Genomic DNA, 26,818 nt, shown 5'->3' with positions numbered 1-26,818 from the left:
TGGCCATGTGACCCAAGTTAGAGAGCTCCTAAGTTTGGACATGACCTGGGACACGGCCATGTGCCCTTATTTCAAATGTCCACATGGCCTAAGACACAGACGTGTCTCTGGACCGTATGAGCCACACGGGCGTGTGTTCCCTGCATCTTTGAAAATTTTAGATGTTTTTTGAAAAATTCTTTGAGTATCCGATTTAGTCCCGACTTATTTCTAATGTGTATTTTGAGCTTCGAGGGCTCTGATTTATGATATGAATACTATATGATGAGAAATATCTATTTACTTGATATGTAAATTTTGTTAATACTTCGTAACCCTGTTCCATCGATGGATATGGGTTAGGGGTGTTACATCTACCATCAAATATGGAACATAATTTCAAAATGTTGGAAAAGATTGGACGTGACAAGTAAAAAAATGCCTTTAACGATAAGCGTTTTTCTGAAAAGTTTTTATAGATTCCTGTTTTGCCACAGAAAAGAAGGGATGAGATGTAAATTTTATCTCAGGATTCTTGGGTTTCAAAAAATTTATTATGGGATTCTCGTGTTTTCAAAAACACGCCGTGTAGGACGCACATTTAGTAGGGCAAAAACGCATCATGTAGGACTCGCTTTTAAGTGACATGGTAGAAGGGTGAAAGCGCGCCCTACAAGGCATGTTTTTACCTTGCCGTGTGTCACGCCATTTGAAAGCAATTCTGCACGACACGTTTTTTCCTTTTCTCTATAATTAACTTATTTTCCTAATTTTTAAATAAATGATCTAAAACCCTATTTTTTTAATTGGCATATATCCTTAAGTTTGCCTAATTTTTTTAAAATGGCTTGGGTTTCTTCAAGTTTTCGCTAGAATCCTCACATTCAAACCACACTATATTTTCCCTTTTCTTTCTAATTTATTGTTCCAAAAAATTAAGGGAAAAAGAGATTGTCAAATGAGTATGGTGATGGTGAGAGCAAGGTTATCATTGAAATTAATTTCAGATCTGAAAGGAAAAAGAAAAAAAGACTGCTTAGATTTAGTAAAATTATATTTCATTTTTGTTTCCTCATGTGAAATTTAAGGATTAAAATTTAAATTACATGGATGCATAAAAATTCAAGATATATTATTATTATTATATTTTTCTTTTGTACGGAAGATAATTTGACAAGAAATATTATCAATAATTATAAATAATTATAGAAAATTATTAAAAATTACAAATAACGAATTTTTTTAAAAAAATTATAAAATTTATATACATAAACATTTAGCATGTTTAAAGAATTCAAATATATTCATATATATATACACACATGCATGTGTATCTTTCTAATCAAGTTGATATTTTTAGTTAATCAGATTGATGACTCCAAAATGAACTTAGATAGATGATTGTCTAGGTTTGTTTGAACTTGAACAACTATTTGTCCAATTTCATTTGAACAGGACAACCATTTGTTTAGGTTCATCTTGGACTAGGTTTTTTAAATAATTATTTAAAATACATTTATTTTTTAAATATTTTTTGATGTGACAAAATGTGTCACAATAGCATGAGATACATGTGGCACACCACAAATTGCTATCTAATTGTTTCATTAGTCACATCATTACTTAAAAAGTAGAATAGATAAATTCTTAGCAGAAAGACTAGTTTACTCTTTCATCTAAAGTAAAAGAATTAATTTGCCCATGTTTTTAGTAGATTGGACAAAATGCAATTTGACTCCTAGTATAGAGCTATATGGTACTTTTATCTAAACCTACTCATCATTTAATTTCATGTCAATTATATAAAAAGTTTTAAAAGAATTCAAATCATCACTTAACAACACAATATATTTTTAACGGTAAAATTAATTTTTAATTTTTTTAACATACATGAATTAATTTATCTCTTTTTTTAAATATTGACACAAATACAATCTACCTCAAAGTATGGCGACGTGTATGATAGTTTTACCCTATTTTCAAGGAGCGGGTAAAAAAAGATGATCACATTTTTAGGTGAAGTTCATCTGATCCATCTTACGTTTGATGCCTCTAGACGTGCTTTTCTAAGACAACTGTTACCAATAACTCTAGACGTGCTTTTTTCTAAGGCCATTGTTACAGAAAATAATAAACTACTTAATCGAACCTTTGTTTATTGTGTTTTTTAATGAATTTTATACGTGTTGAATGTATTTATACGATGTAGATTTGCTTATGTAATGGTGTGCGAGCTCGCATCGTGCGGTCTCATACAAGAGTGTGATAAATAGTGTGGAATCCAATCTGAACCCAAATGGTATAAGTCAATAATAATGAATTTTATAATAATATGTTTTTAGTAAGAAAGAGACATGAAGGGATAATGTTAAATGCTGCTAATCAATATTTTCAACAAATGAAAATTTTGCATTCACAGTAAGATTAAACACTATTTTTGAGTTTACTACTAGTTGTGGGGAAAAGATAGCACTCAGATGATAGAAACAAATAATTAATGATTTGCACGTTCTTGGAACGATGAATCTGTGATCAAGGCTGCTTGTACTCCGCTACTGCCCTTTAGGAAGGGGCAAATGAAAGGCCTTAATATGTATCGGGCTTGGGTTTTAGGCTTTTAGCTATGAAAAAGGGGAAGTTTGAATTCAATATCATAGACCCTTTTAATATTAGAAAAAGCCTTTCTTTTGGTTTTTTGCCAATGTATCAATAAAAGCTCATTTCTGAAATTATTTATGAAAATGAGCTACTTCTAAAAATAATTACTGGTATGAACCGAAAATTTAAAAACGCGCTGACGTGGACGTTTTTTTAGGGGATAACTAAGAAAAACGCTTTCACATCAATACTTTTTTCCTTGTGTCAAGCAAAAGCACGTTGACGTGGAAGCGCTTTTGTCCGTGCTCAGACTAAATTTTCAAAAAGGTTAATTTTTTTAAAATATTACAAAAATAAACTAAATTTTTGAAAATTTACGTGAATAAGCCTTTATAAAGAGACCTAAAGTGGCAACACCATTTTTTTTTATTTTTTGGTATCACCAATTAATGTAGAAATAAAACTTACAAAATAGATCTTTATAGTGTAGTCTTTAATCTTATGTTGTTAGTTAAAAAAGGAAGGAATCCCACATTGTCTAGGAACAAGCTGCAAACCTATTCATAAGTCTATATATATACATATCTCACATCCCACATTGCTTAAGAAAACAGGATAAATGAGCCTTTGGGTCTATTTAAAGATCTGTTTTGTAAGTTTTATTTCCACATTAATTGGTGGCACCAAAAAATAAAAAAAATGGTGTTGTTTACTTTGGGGATCTATAAAGGCTTATTCTCGTAAATTTTGAAAAAATTGTTCTATTTTTGTAATATTTAAAAAAAAATGACCTTTTTTTGAAAATTTAGTCTGAGCATGGGTAAAAGTGCATCCACATCAGTGCACTTTTGCCTGACACAAGGAAAAAAGCATTGAGGTGGAAATTTTCTGGGTTATCCCCTGAAAATGCATCCATGTCAGCGCGTTTTTGGGTTTTCGGTCCACACCCGTAATTATTTTTAGAAGTGGCCCATTTTCATAAATAATTTCGGAAATGGGCCTTTATTGGTACTATACTATCTTTTTTTTCCCAAGGAAAAACGATGAGTAATTAACGGGTTAGTGTCAGGAAATATCAAAACCACTCATTGAAGTTTGCTTTATCGCTCTCCATATGAGAAGGTCGATCGGATGGTAACCTAGCGATGTCGTAAGTCGGATCTGATGTAAAAGGTACCAAATATCTTCCCATAACGGCGACCATTTTACTAATAAAAGTCCATTTCCTACTTTATTTACGAAAATGGGTCACTTTATTTATTATTTATCGGGATGGACTGAAAACACTAAAACACATCCAAGTGGAGCGTTTTAAGGGGAAATTCCAGCAAAACTCGCCCCTGAGGGAGCGCTTTTGCCATGTCAGCAAAAAATGCGCTAACGTGGATGCGCTTTGCTGACACGGAAAAAGCGCTCCCTCAGGGACGTATTTTAGCCCATGTTTTTGACCCCCAACGGTCATTTAAAATTTTGACCATTGAGGGGTCCAACGGTAAAAAAAAACTATAAAAACCCTCTCCCATTTTTTTCACACAAACATTTCTTCCAAAATTTTCAAAAAAGCTCTCAAATTTCTCCTAAAATTTCTCAAAACTCTCTTTAATTAACAATTTCCTGTAATTTTTTTTCTAAATTAGTATTTTTTATAATTTCTAAGATATTTGATCATGTTAGCAATGGCCGGGGAATTAATTCGTCTCGATCATAAACATATCTCCGTCGAACAAATGAAAATGGTAATGGTTAATTTCAATTTTTGAATATTATTTAATATTTTTTTCATTTATGTAATTTTAATTAATTTTTATTTTATAATTTTTTATAACAATCTGTAGATCGGGTGTTACAATGTTATATTCGTAATATGTCTGGTCCTCCATCAACATTGATAGAAAATTACTTGAGGGAAGCGGGTTTTTGGCACGTGGCCAATATAAGCAGTAGGTGCAAGTTGGACCCGAAACTCATTAGCGCGTTCATAGAGAGGTGGAGACCCCAGACACACACATTCCATCTTCCATGCGGGGAGTGTACCATCACTTTGGAGGACGTGCAGTTACAATTGTGATTGCCAGTGGATAGGTTCGTACTCATTGGGTCAGCTCAATTTGCTTATTGGGGAGCCATATGCTACGATCTTTTGGGTGCGATTCCGGATAATATTTACGGAGGTTGGATCGAGATGCGCTGGTTACGAGACACATTCTCAGAGCTAGGGGATAATTCAACTGATGTAGAAAGAATACGATATGCTCGGGCATACATCCTTGAGATCATTGGAGGTTATCTGATGTCAAACTTGTCACGAAACCTGTAACACCCCAAACCCGGCCTAAACGTTATGACCGAATCTGGCGATGTCACATTGTAACACCCCTTACCCGTATTCGACGCCGGAGTAAGGTACGAGGCATTACCAAAACACATACATTTATAAACGTATTAAACTAAGTTATAAAATTTCATACAGATTAAAACTTTCAAATTATTATCTTTGAATCGCTAATTAGGGCTTACAAGGCCCAATATATATATACTTGTTCGATCCAAGCCTTATAGCTATCACCATTTGTTCATTTCATAGTCATATATGAACTTATAATCCTTCACTTTCTCGTCATACGAATTTATCAATTATTACTTGCTTCTCTCGAGTACCTAAATTGATCCGTATCATTTTATATTCTTGTATTGTCATATTTTTCCTATTAAACCATTGTAATATATTAAATATTCAATATCTTTTAAAGATTCGCTAATCTATCCCATATACTTTCACACAGATTAATTCACAATTCACAAGTCTTATCATTTCAAAGCTTATAAGACACATGTACATATCTATACTAACTCGTATGAGTCTCATACTCATTCATATGCTCAATAAATTCGTTAAATCATTTCAACATCGAAGAATCCACATTATGTCAGAAACAGTACTAATAACAATCATAAATCTTTTCATATTAATTTCATATATCATTTACTAAACTTCAAATATCATTTCATAATTATGTAATTCACTAACACATCTTGCCATATACAATATCCAATTGGTGAAATCACTTAATTGAATTCAACTTCAACAATCACAATAAATCTATCACTTGAGTGTGAGTCCATGTAACACTTACCAACTTTGTCAACTTAGTAAACATCTTGTGGAATTGAGTACTTTATTTTCTCAATGCCATAGTCCAACTATGGTCTTACACGTAATCACATAACATATACCGATGCGATATCCCAGCTATGGTCTTACACGGAATTACATATCACTTATTGCCATGGTCTATCCATGATATTTTCCGTCAATTCGTCTTTACCACTGAACGAAAGTACTCAACCCTGCGTTCTACTAAATTTGAACTTTCATTCCAATTTATCTATCTTTCTCAACAATCATAATTCAACCATGAATATATATATAGAATAATACATTATGTCATGCATAATACTAACAAATAATTGTTTGGTTTCATCCATATGAATAATTCAATTCATAATAACTAATTCAAATGAAACATGATGTCATTTCTAATTCAACGTTTATCAAATATAATCGGCATATGACCAATTTATATACAAATCATTCATATATTTTACTTTTCCTCCTCCTCCTCTCCATTCCACATCCTTAATGTACATAACACTCTTATAAATAACATTTTCTATAATTTTACTATTCACTCACATGTCTATTCAAAGCTGTCTATCTGAGTCAGAGTCACTACAGAGGTCCAAATTAAGATCCATTAATTTTTCCTAAAACTAGATTCACATATCTTCTTACCATAAAATTTTCAGAATTTTTTGCATATCCAATAAATACAGTTATTCTTTAAAGTTCTGACCTCTCTTCACTTAAAATTAAATATCTCACTGTACAGAATTCAAATTATGTTTCTATTTGTTTTTAATGAAAATAGACTCATTGAGAAATTTAAACATGTAAGTTACAAACCATAATTATTTTTGTACAATTTTTAGTGAATTTCCAAAGTCAGAACAGGGGATTTCGAAATCATTCTGACCTTGTCTCACTAAAATTCCAATATCTCAAAATATACAACTCTTTTGTATATTCTTTCTCTTTTATATGAAAATAGACCCATTAAGCTTTAATTCCATATCTCATTCAACCACTAACTCAATTCCTATAATTTTTGTGATTTTTAAAACTTACATCACTGTCACTGCCCAAATCTATTCTGTTTCAAATTCACTCATTCATATAACACTATAACAATTTATTCAACATTCAATAACAATTTAATTTGTAGGCATAGTACGTGACTTTATCACTCCAGTTACTCCTTTGCAATTTATCACATTTCGATCACAGATTCATATTTGTTTGCAATTACTCATATCCCGTTGAACATGTTGGAATAATAACGAATATTCGGTGGTTTGCATATAGTACCACCCATGTGACCATTGTCATCCGAAACACGTAGTAGCCTACACATAGTACTACACACGTGATCAAGCTTTCTGGTTCACGTAGTAGCCTACACATAGTACTACACACGTGACCAAGGTCATCCGGTACACATGGTAGCCTACACATAGTACTACACATGTGACCATTATCTATCGATACACGTAGTAGCCTGCACTTAGTACTACACACATGTTCATAGGTACTTTATTCAAGCCTTTACTATTCCGACGGTCCAACAAGGATTCCCACTTTTCAATATTTTACAATTTATCTAAAATCAAATCACAATTTCCAATATTTCAGTCCAATACCATAACAAATTTAATAATTTGATTCGATCTACTTCAATTTTTACTCGACAATCATATATCCACAATTCAAGCTAATTTTGTTCAATTCAACTATCAATACTAAATTTCTAATTGTTAAATAATTATTTCATATTCAACCATTTCTCATATATTATAACAAAATATTAAAAATAATTATAAACGATGTATTATTTACATACAACTTACTTTGGTGCAACAATATAAAAATTTAGCAATTTAGTCTTTAATCTTTTCTTTTCTCCGATCAAGGTCGATTCCACTTCTTTCTTGATCTATAATAACACCTTTGACTTTTTTTAATAATCACATTTATCAAAACAGTCCTTAACTCAAACCTTGGAAAAATTACAATTTTGCCCCTAAACTTTTATATATTTACACTTTTTCCCCAAAGCTCGTAAATTAAAATTAATCCATTATTCTTATGTATTATGACATGCTGAGCATTTTTCCCTTCTATTGCAACATCGAATTCCCACTCTAATACTTATTTATGAACATTAGGTATTTTTACCGATTATGTCGTTTTACTCGTTTTCACTTAAAATCGCTTAGCAAAAGTTGTTTAACATAATTTTAAGCTTCATATTCCACCATAAAACATAAAAATAGACACATTTCACCTATGGGTATTTTTCCAAATATAAACCCTAGGTTAAATTATTGCTAGAATAAGCTAAATCAAGTTACCGTGACTCAAAAAATGTAAAGAACATTAAAAACGGGGCTTGGAATCACTTACTATGGAGCTTGGAAGCTTGAAAACCCTAACTATGGCTCCCCCCTTGTGAAAAGATGGACAAATTTTTGGCTATTTTGGCTATTTTGGCCTTTTTTTATTCTTTTAATTATTAAATGATCAAAATGCCCCCAACTTAAAAATATCCTATTTCACTTATCTCATGTCCATTTTTGTCCAACAAGTTAACCAATGGTCTAATTTCCATTTAAGGACCTCTAATTTAAAATTTCATAACAATTGGAGACTTTTAACATGTAGAACTCAACTTTTACACTTTTTACAATTTAATCCTTTTTACTAAATTGAGTGCCCAAACGTCGAAATTTTCGAACGAAATTTTCACAAAATCATTCCATGAAATCGTAGACCATAAAAATATAATAAAAATAAATTTTCTTTCCTTGTCGGATTTGTGGTCCCGAAACCATTATTTCGACTAGGCTCAAAATCAGGCTGTTACAAAACCTCGTACATCTAAGGTGGCTACTGAAACTCGTTGATTTTAGAGCAACTAGCGAACTTAGTTGGGGGTCTGTCGTGTTGGCAACATTGTATTGGGAGATGTGCGGGGCGACAAAACCAAATAAAGCCAAAATCAGAGGTTGTCTATCACTACTACAATCATAGGCTCGATTTTGCTTTATATTTTTACGTCTTCGAGTGAATCACCCATACACATTCCCACTCATAACGAGGTAAAATTTATATTAGATTTTAAAATTATTACATAGATTTAAAATATAATTTATGCTAAAAATTTATTTAATTAGTGGAACCATTCGGCGAGTTATGTTGGAATACTTACCACTCTTGAAGATACACGGCTTCTATTAGACCAACGGATGGAAGCGCATGTAAGTATTAAATGAAATATATATACATAACATAATCATTTCGTATTTAGTATTTAGTATTATATATATAACTAATATTTTTATCATATTTATATAGTTTCAATGGACACCATACGAGGATTCTGTAATTTGGCAGTAATTCCGGATGAATTCTTTCAAAATCCGAACATTTGGCATGTTAAGGTTCCATTGGTCAACTATGCTACTGTCGAGATACACCAGACGGATCGAGTGTTGGGGCAATTTGGATTCCGACAATTGATTCCTCTGACACTTGAGGTGCTCGATGATGAGCACAAAATCGACTTACGGCAATCGAATACACATTGCCGCTATTCTTCTCGGAATATATCAAAATGTGGGAAAATCGGTATGGTCATATACTTACTCGTGAACCGATCATCGTTCTAAAGTTAGCGTACGCACCAGATTACATGTCATGGTTTAGAATCCATGGCAAGCCATATTTGCTCTCGGAAGAGCAATAGTATCAGTAAATTCGTGTCGAAAGGGAACGACAGGGCCCTTTAAATCTAAGGGGAAAAGATGACGGGGCATACCCATCAACAGCTCTCACACAATCACCAGGCCCAACGCCTCAAGCGGCAACACCCACACCACAGCCCCTTTAGATTATGCTAGGTGAGTATCCTAGCCCTCATATGTATCCTAACCCTTATATGTTTCCTTTTCCCAGTCTTATGCCAGGCTGGAATGCATGGCCTGGTGCATCTCCTTTCCTAATGACTCTGACTCAACAGATGATATATAGGTCATCGTCGCAGGAGGGATCGCACGAGGCACCGTTGAGAGCTCATCTCATTTCCAATCCTCATCGCCTTATGGGATTTAAACACCTCCGCTGTGGGTGATGCAAACACCTCTGCATTCTTTGTTCTGTCAAGGTGGGTCATCCTCCTAACACCCACAACTAGAACAACCACAACCCCCGCCGGAAGCTGAACCAAGAAGGAATTCAACACGTAACCATCGACCATCCCCATGTGGCACTGACTCCGACCGGCACATGCATTATTTTTTTGATATATTTGTACAAACTATTTTTATATTATTTCATTTAATAAAATAAATTTTTTTGAATATTTTAATAGTCAATTATTTTTATACTTTGTCATATTTAATAAAATAGAAGTTCTTTTGAATAAGGAAATAGAAATAATGTAACATAGTTTCATTTAAGCAATTATCAACTATTTTGATTTGGACATGTTCGAATTGTATGACCTGGGTTCCTACACCATCTGCACAACTTCTATTGGTTTGTTCTTTCCCTGATATCCATATTATCATGTATTCTACTCGAGCAAAGTTGACCTTTTGGTTTGTGACACAATTCTCTATCTGGTAACAACTTAAACAGAGCAAGCGATACAGATGATCACTTACGTTCATCTAGGACCGATAGGAATATGTGTCTCCACACGTTGTACATGTATTCTATTTTATACACTTCGTTGACATAGCTCATAGGATCCAAACGAAGATTCTGACAAGCTGCAATTGTATGAGCACATGGATAATGAGGTGTGTCAAACGTCCTACAGTCGCAAGTCTTATTTCTTAGGTGTACACGATATTGCCCATCGGTAATACATTAGTTTGGTCTATCGAACTCCGTTACACGAAACCATAGGTTGTCGCGATCGTGACACACTATGTGCATGGTGTTGACCTGCGCTTTCGCCTTGTTAATTTCTTGCCATACCTTTCGGCGCCATACATGGCCTCTCTGCATTTGGCCTTTATAACTCGCTGCTCACTTTAGAAATAGTGCCGCCAAGCGAAAATATGTCTCCTTTACAACCTATATTATTGAAAAATGACACGTTCCTTTTAAAATAGAATTTATGCATTCAATCAGGTTTGAGGTCATATGACAATATCGTAGGCAGCAATCATATGCTTGTGTATTTTGATCGAAAGGTATGTTATAGAGGTAGTCTGCACCTTGATCGTTAACTGACCGCAAAATCACCAACATCTCATGAAAACGATCATTATTGATCTTGTTCCCTGTTAATATAAGTTGATAGGAAAAATTACATACCACTTTTCCATTAAGAATAAATTGAATATTACAAACAAAATTATATTAGTGGAGATTAAATACCCATGTTGGTCACTTGTCGTCGTTCAGTGGTAGATCGATATTGCCTGTAGTAGTTGGATGCAAAGCACCTTAGACAATATTGATGGTGTGTGTGATCCTATAGGCTTCCATGTCGCTCAATTGTCGCTTGTATTCCAATGCCCCAACATGATATAACGCAGATATCAAGTTGGGGGTAGACATGCCTCCTCAACCTTGAAAGAAATAAATCTCAATCGTCACCTGACTCTCCCGGTGTTATTGCAAACGCAATTAGAAGGATTTTCCCACCGCCATCCTATGCCACAGCTAGCAATAGTTGATGCGTATATCTACCATAAATAAAGGTACCGTCAATTTGTACCAATGGCTTGCAGTACACAAATGCGTCTCGGCATTAGTTAAAGCTCTACAACAGACACTTGGACACTTGGCATTCATAGAGCAAGCAGTCGTTGTAGTATGCAGGGCCCGTTTCAAGATCTATTACGCAACCTGGGATGTACCTCTCCAGCACTTGACACCATTGCCACACCTCAATATATGAAGTGTCTCACCCATTATGCATATTTTCCAATGCTTTCTGCTTAGTTATCCAGGCCTTGCGGTAAGAAGGCATGTACCTTAATTGGCTACGAATATTGGCAATTAAGACCGACACAGAAGTCTTAGGATCTGCCTTTACCATCGGTAGCATTAAGCCAACTATTGTATCTGAATTCATCTTGGCATAATCTTGTGAAACACCTATCAACAAAGTACGTTAAATAATGCAACATTAAGTAAAAATGGTATTATTCAAAAACCCTAAACACCTGGTGATACTATATCGACAACACACGTATGTGGACCTTTATACTTCTTTATCTCCCACAACTATGTCTTTTTACTAACCGAAGCCATGATTTTCCACGAACATGTACCATCTTGCACTACAAAGTTGGCCTCAAACTTCTCAGATTTGGATTTAACCACGTGGTAGTTAACCCCATTCATAATGCTATATTATTTCAATGCACTAAGAAAACTATCATTACTGAAAAATCCTTACCAACTTCCAATTCACCTGAATCCAACGACAAACTTGTACAGTCATTATGTATGTGGGCTGAAGGCGAGTACACCGTGAATCGTGGATCTTCTTCTTTTTCATCTGAACCCCCTTCACCGTCTTCAGGTTCAGTTGGAATAGTCTTCGGTTCAGAAAGTAATGCAACTTCTGCACCATCAAGGCTGGGCTCTCGAGGTGGATCCACATCGAACTCATCATCCAACCCACCATCATCTACAATATATGAGGTCCCCTAGCCGGTGGACGTCGTAGGGAGTACATCATCCCTTCTTATGGACGTTTTGTAACATCCCCAATCAGATGTAGATTGCCAACCACCAAAAGTTGATGTCATTCCACAGTACATATTTCCAGCATCGAACATCGACCCACCGAGGTGCATGTCCAATCCACTGATCGAGTGTCGTGTAGGAGTTGTGTATTTCATACTACCACCGAACACAGGTGCTTCCGTGTTCTGCCTACTACTAACGTAGTGTCGGGTAGGGGATGTGTATTCCTCTCGAACAGTAGTAGATGTTGAAGTCGCAAATGCTTCATTTGGCAATGAAAATTGTACATATAACACAGGCGCTTCCGTGTTCTGCCTCCTACTAGCGAGATGAGTTCGTACCATCGCCTTCAAGCTATGACCACCTTTGATATCAAACGAGTCATATGCCACAGGATCAACCGAAGCACAAAATTGATACTTAATAAATGAAACTCTCATTGGTGTCGTTCTAAAGATTTTGTGCCTAATTCTTTTACGAAGTTCTGTCAAATCTATGTTCTGGTTAAAAACCAGTCGCGTTGTGTTTTCCGATAAAAAAATACCATTCTTGGTGCCACGGACCTCACCATCATAGTAAATAACAGCACTAATACGTTCACTCATCTTCAATTTTTATTTTAATTAGCCTCTCTATTTTTTCTTACTGTAACTTATGCAACATGAGAATGAAATTTGGCTCATTTATAGCCTAAGGCCAAGCAAGAACTACTATAGAAAAAGAGCGTCCACGTGCGAGCTTTTTTCAATAATTTTGCTGACAATGCATCCTGTTTGAAGCGTTTTTGACACTATTTTTTAGAACAGTCTTCTCAAAATTATTTTTCAGAAACTACTGTAGAAAAAGAGCGTCAATGTGGGAGCTTTTTTAGTACTTTAGCTGACAGTGCATCCTGCTTGAAGCATTTTTGTCACTATTTTTTCAAAATCGTCTTCTCAAATTTATTTTTTCAGAAACTACAGTAGAAAAAAACACAAAATCCTTCTTGTCAATATAATTTTTTCAAGAGTCAACCCTAAACCCTTTTACAAAAACCTTAAAAGCTAAACACAAAATTATTTTTTAAAAACCCTAAACCCTAATTTAGTTAATTTTCTTAAAACACTAAACCCTAATTTAATTAATTTACTTAAAACCCCTAAAACCTAATTTAATTAATTTTTAAAAAAATTCTAAACCTTGATTTATTTTTTAAAATCTCTAAACCCTAAACCTTAAACAAATAAATTCCTAAATTATTTTAACAAAACCCTAATCCTAAAATTCTAAAACCCTAAACCCATAAATCCTATGCACTAAACATGCAAATAGCCCTAACCCTAGAAAAACATGAGATAAAACATGTCATTGAGGGAGTGCTTTTGCCATGTCTGCAAAGCGTGTCCAAGTCAGCGCATTTTTGCTTATATGGCAAAAGCACTCCCTCAAGGACGCATTTTGCTGGAATTTCCCCTTAAAACACTCCTACGTAGACGCGTTTTAGTGTTTTCGGCCCATTCCAATAAATAATAAATAAATTGGCCTATTTCCATAAATAAAATAGGAAATGGGCCTTTATTGGTGAAATTGTCCATAGCGGCTCTATTTTCCAATGAAGATCAGCTTATCAGGAGATGATTGAGGACCATCTTTTATCAATTGTCATGATAATTCCATGGGAAATATGCATATATATATTCCAATTTAACCAGTAGGTGTCGGAGAAGAACCAACCTACCATGGAACTTGGAGTCCATATGAAGACACATACTTGCAATAAGAGGTGTTGAGTTCTCCAGCCCTATTATTCCAATCACTCTTGCAAACGTACCAGTAAAACCCTTATATGTTTGTGCAGAGGATAGGATTGATAAGCCATAGTTATGGACAACCAGTAAAAATCCACAAATTTTAAAACTTTAATAGGATCTGGTTTTGTGCTAGAAAAGCATACCTGATTTTTGTGTTTCCATATCTGCCAGACAGTAATAAATTTCCTCTTAATGAGGTCCAGTAGTTCATTCTGTTGGTAACCAAAATCATTCACCCAATGTAACATCTATTCCCTAAAGTGAAGAATGGTTTCGCTATAAACTCAGAGGCCTGGTTATACAAATTACAATAGATTTGAAAAAATAAAAGGCAGGGAAAATATTCAATTCTCGAGGCAAATCATCAATCGAGTCTTTGGAGCAATCTGATAAGCAACTCTGTTGACTTGTGTTAGTTTATCATTAAGTTTCAAATATATTTTTTAAGCCAAAAGTAATGGTAAACATAACTTTTCAAGTCAAATTAAAAGGACGGCTTTTGAAGTCCAACCAAAAAGTTAAAAAAATTATATTAAATTTTAATTTTACCCCTTATTTATATTAACTATAAAAGAATATGGTTAAAATATGCTATCAATCCCTGTACTTATCCAAAATTTAAGATTTAGTCTCTGTACTTTAAAAGTTAAAAGAAATTCAATCATCCTTTTTAATTTAAAACTTCTAGTTCAAACATTATTCTTGTTTGTATTCATGTCAAAATTTATTAACTTAACATGTTTTTTTTATCAATCTTGTGCAACTTCATATGAGAACAGTCTAATCAACAAAGCAACTTGGCAAAATCTGATGGAAAATACTAATAATGTTAATGATTGGACTTAGATTTGTAAATTAGAAAAGTAAGAAGATTTAATTTTACAGTTTTAAGTACATGGACTGAAGTTGAAATTTAATCCAAGGACAAGGACAAACAACATATAATCCCACTAATAGATAAAACAATTGAAGTTATTGAAAAAAGATAAATCCCGTAAAAAGGAGAGCATGCATGAAGAAAACATTAGAACTTAAATTGAAAGCCAAAAGCAAGGAAAGGAAGCTGTTTTGTGATTACTTCCCTCATCATCTAGCTTTTGATTTTCCTTAAAAAGTGGTAAAAGATCAAGCAAGTAATCCCAAAATGCTTGAATTGCATACTCAGCTAGACACACCCATGACTGCCTAACCCTATGTGAACTCTCCATTAATTATATATGTATACAACAATAAACAAAACTTAAAACAATTTAGTATTCATCAAACGAAACCTATTGAGTCAAATGATTCAACCACCCAAAGTCCAATGCTATTGCTTACAATTTACTTAAAACAAAACTCCTCTTCCTATATAATTGAGAGTGAAAGCATGATTATAGACATCGCTCAGCCACTCTCGAGCTTGTGGTCATTAGAGCCCATGTAAAAATAGAATGTCGGTAACGAAAATTTTACGTGGAAACCCTTTCGGGAAAAAAAACCATGGGTAGAGGAGAAGATAATTCACTATTTCAAATTCGAATAATTACAAGGGTAGTAGACTATGTCTATTTATAGGCCTGTAAAACCATATTCTAATAGGAGTGTAGTAAGATTGAAACATCTTATTCTAATCAATAGCAAATAGATGGAGTTTAAAAAGGTTTAAAGAACCTTATCCTAAATAAAATAAAAGAAGTATAATTCTATAAGGATTTTACTTTTATTTTATTTTACCATTGTATTTGATTTAAATAAGGATTCGGGTCACTTAATTCTAACAATCTCCACCTTGACGCGAATTTTTAATGAACAAGTTCTTCATCGCGAACTTTCAACGAACAAGTTTTCCACCTCTTCTATAAAACCCCTTAAGGGTTTAACTTCAATAATGAACACCAACTAAGTCTAAGCAATGCTCAAACTTGGTTATAGGAAGTGACTTAATCATCATATCTGCAGGATTTTCATGAGTACTAATTTTGCTCACAACAATATCACCATGAACAATAATATCACGAACAAAATGATACCAAACATCAATGTGTTTTGTTCTCTCATGAAACATTTGATCTTTTGTAAGGAAGATGGTACTCTAACTGTCACAAAATATTGTATTGATTTGAAGGTCTTCATTGAGTTCACTAAAGAGTTCCTTTAACCAAATAACTTCTTTACAAGCCTCAGTAATCGCCATGTACTCAGCTTCAGTGGTAGACAAAGCAACTGTAGTTTGCAAAGTGGCTTTCCAACTGATTGCACAACCTTCGATTGTAAAGACATAACCTGTGAGAGATCTTCTTCTATCAAGTTCTCTAGCAAAATCAGTATCAGCATACCCAATGACTCCATCTCTAGTTCTTTCAAACTATAAGAAAACATCAGTAGTACCTTGTAAGTATCTTAAAATCCACTGAATTGCTTTCCAATGTTCTTTACCGGGATTCGCCATGTATCTGCTAACTGCACTTACTACATATGATAAATCTAGACATGAACAAACCATAGCATACATGAGAGATCCCACTGCACTAGAGTATGGAACGTGTGGCATGTACTCAATCTCATCATCTAATTGTAGAGACAAAGCCTATGAAAGTCTAAAATGAGTTGCTAAAAGAGTACTAACAGGCTTAGCATTCTGCATATTGAATTTGCAAAGAACTTTCTCAATGTACCCCTTTTGGCTTAGGTACAATTTACTTGCTTTTCTATCTCTAAGAATCTCCATACAAAGTATCTTCTTTGCTGGTCCCAAATCTTTCATCTCAAATTCTTCACTTAATTGGGCTTTGACCTTTCTTATCTCTCATTTATCTTTCGTTGCTATCAACATGTCATCAACATAAATGAGTAGATACACAAAAAAACCATCACTGTTTTTCTTAAAGTAAATACAACTGTCAAAGCTACTTCTTTTGAAATCATGAGAAGTCATAAAGGAATCAAACATCTTGTACCACTGTCTTGGTGACTGTTTCAAACCGTAAAGGGAATTTTTCAGCAAACAAACATAGTCTTCTTTTTTTAAGACTGTAAAACCCACTAGTTGTTGTATGTGAATATCCTCCTCAAGTTCTCCATGCAAAAATGTAGTTTTACATCTAAATACTCAAGCTCCAAATCATGCATGGCCACAATACCAAGCAAAGCTCGAATCGAACTATGCTTTACAACTGGGGAGAACACATCTGTGAAGTCCACTCTTGGAATTTTACTGTAACCCTTTGAAACAAGCCTTACTTTATATCTGGGTTCTTCAATTCCTAAAGTCCCTTCTTTCTTTTTAACACCCATTTACAATGAATAACCTTTTTACCTTTAGGAAGTTTCACAATATCCCATGTTTTGTTTTTGTGGAGTGATTCCATCTACTCTTGTGTAGCAAACATCCACTTTTTTTAGTCTTTACAACTAACCACTTTAGAATAATTAGATGGCTCTTCGTTTGCATCTATATCTTCAGTCACATTTAAAGTATAAGTAACTAGATCAGCCTCGGCATACTTCTTTGGAAGTTTAATTTCTCTTCTAAATCTGTTTTTGTACTAGCTTGAGAAGTCGACTCTGTTGTAGATTCTGGATTAATCTGATGCTCACCAGCTTTTGATTTTCTTTATTGGAAGAGTCTTTAAGAGAAAATTTAGGTAGCATAGCAGTTTCATCAAAAACAACATCTCTGCTAATCACAACTGTTCTATTTTTAGGACACCATAACTTATACCCTTTTACACCAGCTTTATAACCAAGAAAAACACATTTGATGGATCTCGGTTCCAATTTTCTATTATCAACATGAGCATACGTAGAACACCTAAAGTTCTTTAAATCAGAATAGTCAGCAGGATTACCAGACCATATTCTTGTGGAGTCTTTTTCTCAATGGCAACGGATGGAAATTGGTTGATAAAAAAAAATGCAGTAGAAGCTGCTCTGGCCCAAAATGACTTTAGTAAGTTGGCATTTGACAACATACATCGAACCTTCTCCATGATCATTCTGTTCATTCGTTCTGCAACGCCGTTTTTATGTGGAGTATGATGAATTGTCAAGTGTCTCACGATCCTTTCTGACTTGCACAGCTTATTAAACTCATCAGAACAGAACTCTCAGCCATTGTCTGTGCAGAGGTATTTTATTTATTTTCCTGTCTATTTTTTAATCATAGTTTTCCAAGACTTAAATGTGGAAAACACATCACTTTTCTGCTTTAGGAAGAACACCTACACTTTTCTAGAAAAATCATCAATAAAAGTTAGCATATAATTAGCTCCACATTTCGAAGGTACTCTGGATGGCCCCCACAGGTCAGAATGAATATACTCCAACATTCCCTTCGTGTTATGGAGTTTTTTGGTGAATCGAACTCTTTTTTGCTTCCCAAAAATGCAGTGCTCACAGAACTTCAGTTTGAAAATTCATTGCCCATAAAGAAGTCCTCTTTTGCTTAATTCTTTCATGCCATTCTCATTCATATGCCCTAGGCGCATATGCTAAAGTTTAGTGATATCATCATCAAACAAGGAAGAGGATGAGACAACTGTATCACCAGTAACAGTAGACCCTGCAAAACATATAACTTGGCAGTCTTTCTCTGTCCTTTCATCACAACGAGGGAACATTTGGAAATCTTCAAAACCCCACTTTCAACTGTGTATTTGTACCTTTTGAATTAAGAGTACTCAACGAAATTAAATTTCTCTTCAATTCTAGAACATGTCGTACGTCACTAAGTGTTTTGACAACTCTATCAAACATCTTAACTTTACTTGTTCCAACACCTACAATTCTACATGAAGCATTGTTTCCCATCAAAACAACACCTTCAGACACTGTTTTGTAAGCTGTAAACCAATCTCGGTTGGGACTCATGTGGAAGGTGCATCCCGAATCAAGGATCCACTCCTCGCTCACTCTAGAATTGTTTACAAAAGCGACTAAAAGTTCACCATCGCTGTAGTCTTCTACAACATCAGCTTTACCAAAATTTTCTGGTTGTTTTCCATTTTGATTCGCTGCCTCCCTTTTGATTTTGTTCTGTAGCTTATAGAACTCAGATTTAATGTGTCATTTCTTCTTGCAGAAGTTACAAGTTTTACCTCTGTTTGAAGACTTCAATCTACCCTTAGATTTACCGCGAGAATTCTGTTCCTGTGTCCTTCCACGATCATCATCAACATTTTGATCTTGTCTCCCACGAACAATGAGACCCTCTCCCTGAGAGTCAGTTTTAACCACAAGATGCTTCATCTTATCATACGAGGTTAAAGAATCATAAACATCATCAACTGTGAGAGACTTTCAGCTATATAAAATCGCATCTCTAAAGGTTGAATAAGACGGGGACAACGAACAAATTAGAATCAATCCTAGATCTTCCTTATCATACTGAACCTCCATGGCCTCCAAGTTTGAGAGAATTTCTTTAAACACTGTTAAGTGTTTCGTACACAGACACACCTTCCTCCAAACGATGAGCATAAAGACGCTGCTTCATATGTAGCTTGCTAGTTAGAGTTTTCGACATACATATTTGGTCCAACCTCTTCCATAATCTAGCGACGGTCTTCTCCTTCATCACATCCTGCAAAATTCCGTTAGACAAATGCAGATGTAACTGTGTTAACGCCTTTCGATCCTTGCGCTTCTTCTCTTCCTTCGTCAATGTTGAAGGCATCTTATCTACTCCTAGTAAGACTTCCTCTAAGTCCATCTGTGCAAGAACTGCCTGCATCTTTATCTGCCACAACGCGAATCTGGTGTTGCGATCCAACAGTGGAATTTCATACTTCAAGGACGTCATTACCGTGATTGAAATGAACAACCCGGAAGCTCAGATACCACTTTGTAAAAATAGAATGTCGGTAATGACAATTTATCACAAAGAAAAAAAGAGAGAAAAATAAAGAACACATAGATTTTACATGGAAACCCTTTCGGGGAAAAAACCACGAGCAGAGGAGAAGATAATTCACTATGTCGAATTCGAATAATTACAAGAGGAGTAGATTATGTCTATTTATAGGCTTGTAAAACCATATTCTAATAGGAGTGTAGTAAGACTGAAACACCTTATTCTAACCAATATCAAATAGATTGAGTTTAAAAAGGTTTAAAAAAATTATTATAAAATAAAATAAAATAAGTATAATTCTATAGTGATTTTACTTTTATTTTATTTTACCACTGTATTTGATTTAAATAAGAATTTGAGTCACTTAATTCTAACAATATTTAAATAAGGATTCGGGTCACTTAATTCTAATAGCCCATGCATAAAAAAATCGTAATAAATCCTAAACCACCATTAGAGAGATAGGATTTCAGTTTCCCTTTAATTGAAATAATCAAATTAAGCCCTTTGTTAACAGGAACCCACTAATTGGTCACATGTGACAATTTTTTTGGTTTAATCTAATTTTTCTTTTTTTAAAATATAAAAAAAATCATAAAAAATATAAAATTTATTAAAAATTAAAAATATTTAAATTAATACAAACTTATAAAAATAAAAAATCTAATAAATTATAAAAAAATATGAAATTAACAAAACATATTTAAAATTTTATAAAAAAGGTAAAAGAATTCTTTAAAACTTATAAAAATCACAAAATATTAAAAAAATTAAAATCGATATAAACTTATAAAAATTATAAAAAAATCATAAAAACTTGAAATGGATTGGATCAGTCGGTTGAACTAGTTGGATCGAAATCGACAAGGGTATTAGTCCGAAGAAAATCATTAGATCGATTGACTTGGGAACCATGCAGTTGAATCGATTTTTTTAATGTCTTGTCTAATTGAACTGGATGGATCGGTCGAACCAACGAACTTGTGGACTGACCAGTTCAACCATCAGTCTAGTTTTGAAAACCTTAGTCAGAATAGTTGATATTGATATATGCTAATAGGTGGATTATAAAATTTTGGTTTAATAGTATCTAATTGTACAAAAAAATACTTTATATCATACAATAACTAGCAAACATTTTTTAACTTTTTAAGGTCCAAACTATTGTGTTGCACTTAAAAAATTGGAGATAAAAATTTAAAATAATAATAATTTACCAATAAAAAAGAGGGTCACATAATTATTGTTTTATTTACGGAATAAGAGAACATTTTATTCAACATGAAAATAAACCTAATGTTCTTATAACTATTCTCATTATCCAATGATTGGTGTGATGTCATGTATTCATTATGACTTTAGGGGTATAATTTATAATTTTTTTACAATTTATTAGAATTTATTATATTATTTATAAGTTTTTTATGAATTTTTATTACTTGTTATAAATTATTAAATATTTTAAATATATTTTATTAATTTTATAAATCTATTTATAATTTATTATATTATTATAATTTATATCAATTTTAATAGTTTTAATATTTAATAATTTTTAAGAATTTTATAGGTTTTTATAAAATTTTAAATATTTTAATATGTTTATTAATTTTTTATATATTTTTATAATTAATTAGATTTATTATATGTTTTTATAATATTTATAAGCTTTTATAAGTATTATAAGTTTATATTAATTTTAATATTTTTAAATATTTTAAATATTTTATAATTTTTTCCTTATTTTTTATAATCTTTAATATTTTTTTATGATTTTTATAATTTTTAATGACTTTTTATGATTTTTAATCATTTTAATAGAATATATTAGATTAAACTAAAAGCTATCACGTGCCACCATGTAATTGGTCTACCAATTTATTTTAACGGTGAATGTGGTTGACCATGGATTCTATTAATGGAGGGCCTTAATTAATTATTTTAGTTAACAATAGGGACTCAATTGAGTATGAATTTAATACAATAGCTTAATTGATTTTTCACATTTTCTTAAGGGTTTTTTTTTTACATATAAGCCTTTTTGAAATGAGCTTCAAGAATGTTACATTGTACTTAGGCCTATTTATAGGCTAGATTACTCACTCAAGCTTAAAAGCCTGTTTGAATTTTGGAAAAGTTTTAGCTAAAATGTTAGACTCGAAAAATGGATTTGGGTAAAAAAAATTAATTTCATTTAAAATATGGATTGGGCTCAAGCTTAAACATTTATAGATTGAGTCTAACCCTTTTTTTTTAAGTTTGTAATATTTTTATATATTATATAATTGATAACACATAAAATTTAAATCTATAGTAGCATATAATACAATTATAATGTAAATATTAAAAAATTATTAAGATGATTATATATAACATTTTAATAAATAAAAAATATAAAATTATTAAAAATAATATAAATATATTTTTATTTTAAAAAAATAATATAAAGCTTAAAATAGGTTTAAATTAACTAATTATAAATATGGATGAAATTTGATAAAATTTTAAATTCATATTTTAGATCAGACTCAAACAAACCTAAAATATTTTAATATGCTTTTAATTGCACCCAGACAAATCGTAATATTTAAGAATGGTCAACAAAAGTAAAAAGAAATTAAAAATGTCTTCAATAAATAATCATAGATATTATGATAGAGAAGGGAGGTTTTCCTTGAATAGTCCTCTAACCTATCCCTAAAAATCCATTTTGTTTTTGTTGAGAAATCGAATATAAGGCTACATTTCCTAATGACAAATAATCTTATTGACATTAATAATTAAATCCAAATAAAATCTGCTTCTTTGGATATTAATGACCCAGTCTTCTAGGCTCCAGAACAGACAGGCATGCCGGATGCTGGCGGCGGACGGATGCTTGTGGCTTTGGTGCCTCCATTCTTCACTATGAACACCGTGTCCATACCCCAGCTACTATGCCTTTCGAAGTGGCAGTGTGAAAACCAAACCCCTGAAATTCATAAATAATAAATACATGGTTTTAATTCATTGCTAAATTAAATATTAGTGCTTTTAGTTTGGTTCCTTGAATTAATTGAAAACTTACCAGGATTGTTTGCAAAAAACCTAAGGGCAACCCAGCCGCTAGCAGGAACATGCACGGTGTTAATGAGGGGTGGATCAACCAGGTTGTAAGACTTGGGGTCAGTCACGTTATTGAAATTTCCTGAACCACTCCCCACCCGGTAGAAACTGAAACCGTGCAAATGAAATGGATGACTTCCACCAGCACCAAACTGGGTTGCTTGGAAAACGATCTCAACTGCTTCGCCATAGTTCAGCATAACAACCTTTGTCCCCATAGTAACGTTGCGATTTAGAATAGTCAAGTCTCCAGTGAAGTTATAATATTCAGGTGGTTCAAGGGGGAAATCTTTGGTGAAAACACCATTGATGCTCCTTTTGTAGTATGCTTGGAGAATGTCGATAACTGGGAACACAAAGCTGACATTGTTCAAAGCTGCAACAAATCTCTCTTCAGTAATACATACTGAGTCGTTGGTGCAAGGAATGGAGTTTGTAGAGATTGCGATGTAAACTCGTCTATGGATAGCTCTCGGCACTCTCAGTGGTGGGTTCTGTCTCACTCTTAAGTTCCTAATTCGGCTGAGAAAGCTACTTGTAGCGTTTGAATCGTCAGGTTCCGGCAATGATACTAAGGAAGCATTGTTCCTGGGCCCCCCAACGCTGTTTTTATACTGGAAAATAGCGGTGGTGAGATTATTGTTAGATGAAGCAGCGCTGTCGTGAAAATTCCTCATGACCATGTAATACTGGCCAATGTTTTGGTTAGCATGGACCAAAACATCCATGGTTTGTCCAGGGGTTATCATGATGTAGTCGGTTGCAAACCTTGTGACGTAGGAAGCATCTTGTGCAACCACTATGAGGGTGTGGTTTGCAATGGAGAAGAACTTCTCTTCATTCATTGCAGCATTGATTATGCGGAGAAGGTACGTGTCCTGGTAATTAACTTCCATCCGGAATATTGTATCTGCAACATGAACGAATGAACGAATTGCTGCTGCAACTAAGAAATGAAATCCATCGAAACTACAAAATATAGAGGCTACGCTTACCATTGCAATCATATGTGTCTCCTAAATGCCCATTAATAGCGTAAGCGTTTGGTATTCCTACAGCCTGGCCGTCTAAAGTTGAATTCCGGATAAGTTCCAAATAGTCGTCATTGTACCATGATTCTGTAAGCAATCAAGAATTATCAACTGAACTTGCTCAACTAAGGTTTTCCAATGGACTGGATTGGATAGTATATAGTTACCAAGTATGATAGTTTGATCAGCATCAGGCGGGTGGAATGGGTAAGTTTCGTGCGGAGCTGGTAGAATAACAAAGGCGCCATGGACGGAGCCACGAGTCCAGTCACTGTGGGCATGCCACCATAGTGTACCTATTTCATCCGACAATATCACTTGGTAAGTGAAGTTTGTTCCTGGCTGAATCGGGCACTGAGTCACGAACTCAGGGCCATCGGACCATGGATTTCTTGGTTGTTTCACACCGTGCCTACGGGAGTCAAATTTTCTTTAATTGATCACTAGGATGGATGACAATATATATATATATATAGAGAGAGAGAGAGAGAGTGCGTGTGTGTGTGTGTGTGTGTGTTAGTAAATTATTACCAGTGAATGGTAAAGCCATAAGATCCATGATTGTGGACATTAACAAACACGGTGTCTCCCCTATGAACCCGAATTTCTGGGCCTGGATAACTATCATTCACCACCAACATCGACTTTGTGGTGCACAGCCTTGTAAAGTTGGACTCTCGGACCTGCCGTTAATAAAAAATAGAGACGATAAACAGTAAACAATATTTATTAAATGTTTAAAAAAAGAAGTAAATGTGGTATGGTATGAGATACAATTACTTACAATGAAGTCATAGTAATGGACATCTGCCATGCATAGCAGCTCAAGGCTACTAAGGAACAAAATCCCTAGCAACCATGGCACACAACCTAGCTTGCATAAACCCATATTTTCCCCCAATCCAATCAACTCCTCTCTCTCAAAATATATAAATAATAATCTATTTAGTCTTAACGTGTTGATCAAGTTGTAAGTTTTGGGGTTACAAAATTCATCAATTTATAGCCGCGAAAAGGATGTGGTGTTAAGTTTCTTACATTGAACATTAACAAGATTAGTCTTCAACAATGAATACCTAACCTCGTCAAGGTTTGGAAATTCATCAGTCAAATATATATTAATGAAACTAAGTAAAGTTCCAACGCAGCATTAATTTACATAACATGGTTTTGGATTGTAATAAATAATTATTACTTTCCGTGTTGATCAATTTCTGGTAGCAGCCCCCAGAATGTATCAGACCATACGCGAAAAGCCATGTCAAAGTCAGCTCATATTTGCCAACATATTTTCTTCCCTTTCCAAATTAATCACTTTTATATTTTGCTTCCTCTAAATGATAATTTGGTAGCCAAAATTAATTTTTGTGCTCAAAATTATTCCAAATAGAGAGAGATTAAGTAAATTTTATAATGTATTTTTAAATTTGAGATTATTTGGACTATCAAAAATTAACATTTAACATTTAGACAAAATAAAATAAGTTAAAATGCGATTATTTAAAAAAATTTTATCAAATTTATATTTAGATACTATTTGCCAAATTAATAAAACATATTAAATACTTAATTATTTGTATTTATGTATAAATTTATATAGTTCATTCAATGTAATTTTTTGAGTTAATTGCACTCAACATCCCCAAACTATGATTCTCATTTTAAATTAGTCTTCAAACTGCAAAATATTCTAATTACATCCCTAAACTATTAATTTCATATCAATTAGGTCCTATAATTAAATTAGTTAATTCAGTCGTTAAATAACACGTCAAATTTTATGTGGCATAATTTAAAATGAAAATTTTAAAGAAAAGTACAACATTATGCTTAACTGTTACAAGGTAAAACTAAAGATAACGTAAACCCTCCAAAAAAAAGATAGTGAACAATAAAGCTTTTGTAAAAGTATGGAAAACCTTAAACCTAAGATTTTTATTACAATATTAATTTTTTCTTTAAAATTTTCATTTTAAGCTATACAACACAAGATCTGATGTCGTATTTAACGATTTTAGTAATGAAATGATCTTATTGATATAACATCTATAGTTTAGAGATGTAATTAAAATGTTTTAGAGTTTAGGTATCTATTTGGAATGAAGGTTATAATTTAGGGATATATGGTGAAATTAACTTTTTTTTCTTTAATAAATACACTAACAAATATAATAAATTAATTAGTGTCTAAATTTCAGAATCAGGAAGATGACGCATTTACGTATTTTCGTCAATTGAGATAGAAAAAGAAAAATAAAATATTGCATATAGAGGTCTTGAATGTAAGAATATTTTATTGATAATGGAAAGGTTAAAATATGATATAAGTTTATGTATTTTTTTTATAAATTTATAATTTAGTCTTTATATTTTTATTTTTAGGAATGTAGTCCTTTTATTTTTCAGATTTTAAAATTAAGATCCAATTTTTAACACTGTTAAAATTATTTTGTTAAATTAAAGTTCACTATAACGTCATTTTTCTTAGTTACATTGCTACTAAGTGAGGTTTTTTCTTTTTAATTTCAAAATGTCACACCACCAATTCAGTAGTGGTAACTATTGGACCTGAAATTTGAAGTTTAAAAGTAGAGATACTAAATTCATGAAAATAAATTTACAGTGACTAAATTTTAAATTTATGAAAAGTACA

At 33.1% G+C, this 26,818-nt stretch overlaps 1 protein-coding gene across 1 annotated transcript; it reads right to left on the bottom strand.

Annotated features, from left to right (window-relative positions):
- Positions 1–22,636: 22,636 nt before the first annotated feature.
- Positions 22,637–25,118, bottom strand: LOC107904699 (putative laccase-9). The gene is made up of 6 exons (XM_016831160.2): positions 24,950–25,118; positions 24,697–24,848; positions 24,333–24,577; positions 24,130–24,252; positions 23,097–24,044; positions 22,637–23,000 (listed from the first exon to the last, which is right to left on the bottom strand). Exons 1-6 carry the CDS (start codon positions 25,052–25,054, stop codon positions 22,858–22,860), a joined length of 1,716 nt encoding a protein of 571 aa, XP_016686649.2. The 5' UTR covers positions 25,055–25,118; the 3' UTR covers positions 22,637–22,857.
- Between the last annotated feature and the right edge of the window lie 1,700 nt (positions 25,119–26,818).

Source organism: Gossypium hirsutum, chromosome D06 (genome assembly GCF_007990345.1).
Source record: "Gossypium hirsutum isolate 1008001.06 chromosome D06, Gossypium_hirsutum_v2.1, whole genome shotgun sequence".
Lineage (NCBI taxonomy): Eukaryota > Viridiplantae > Streptophyta > Magnoliopsida > Malvales > Malvaceae > Gossypium > Gossypium hirsutum.
The sequence above is the reverse complement of the archived record's forward strand: the minus strand, read 5'-3'. Positions and strand labels throughout refer to the sequence as shown.

Coding starts and splice junctions, on each gene's coding strand:
- LOC107904699 (XM_016831160.2), bottom strand. CDS start 25,054: ATGGGTTTATGCAAGCTAGGTTGTGTGCCATGGTTGCTAGGGATTTTG. Junction 24,849..24,949: donor TCCATTACTATGACTTCATT/GTAAGTAATTGT, acceptor TATTAACGGCAG/GTCCGAGAGTCCAACTTTAC. Junction 24,253..24,332: donor TGATCAAACTATCATACTTG/GTAACTATATAC, acceptor GATTGCTTACAG/AATCATGGTACAATGACGAC.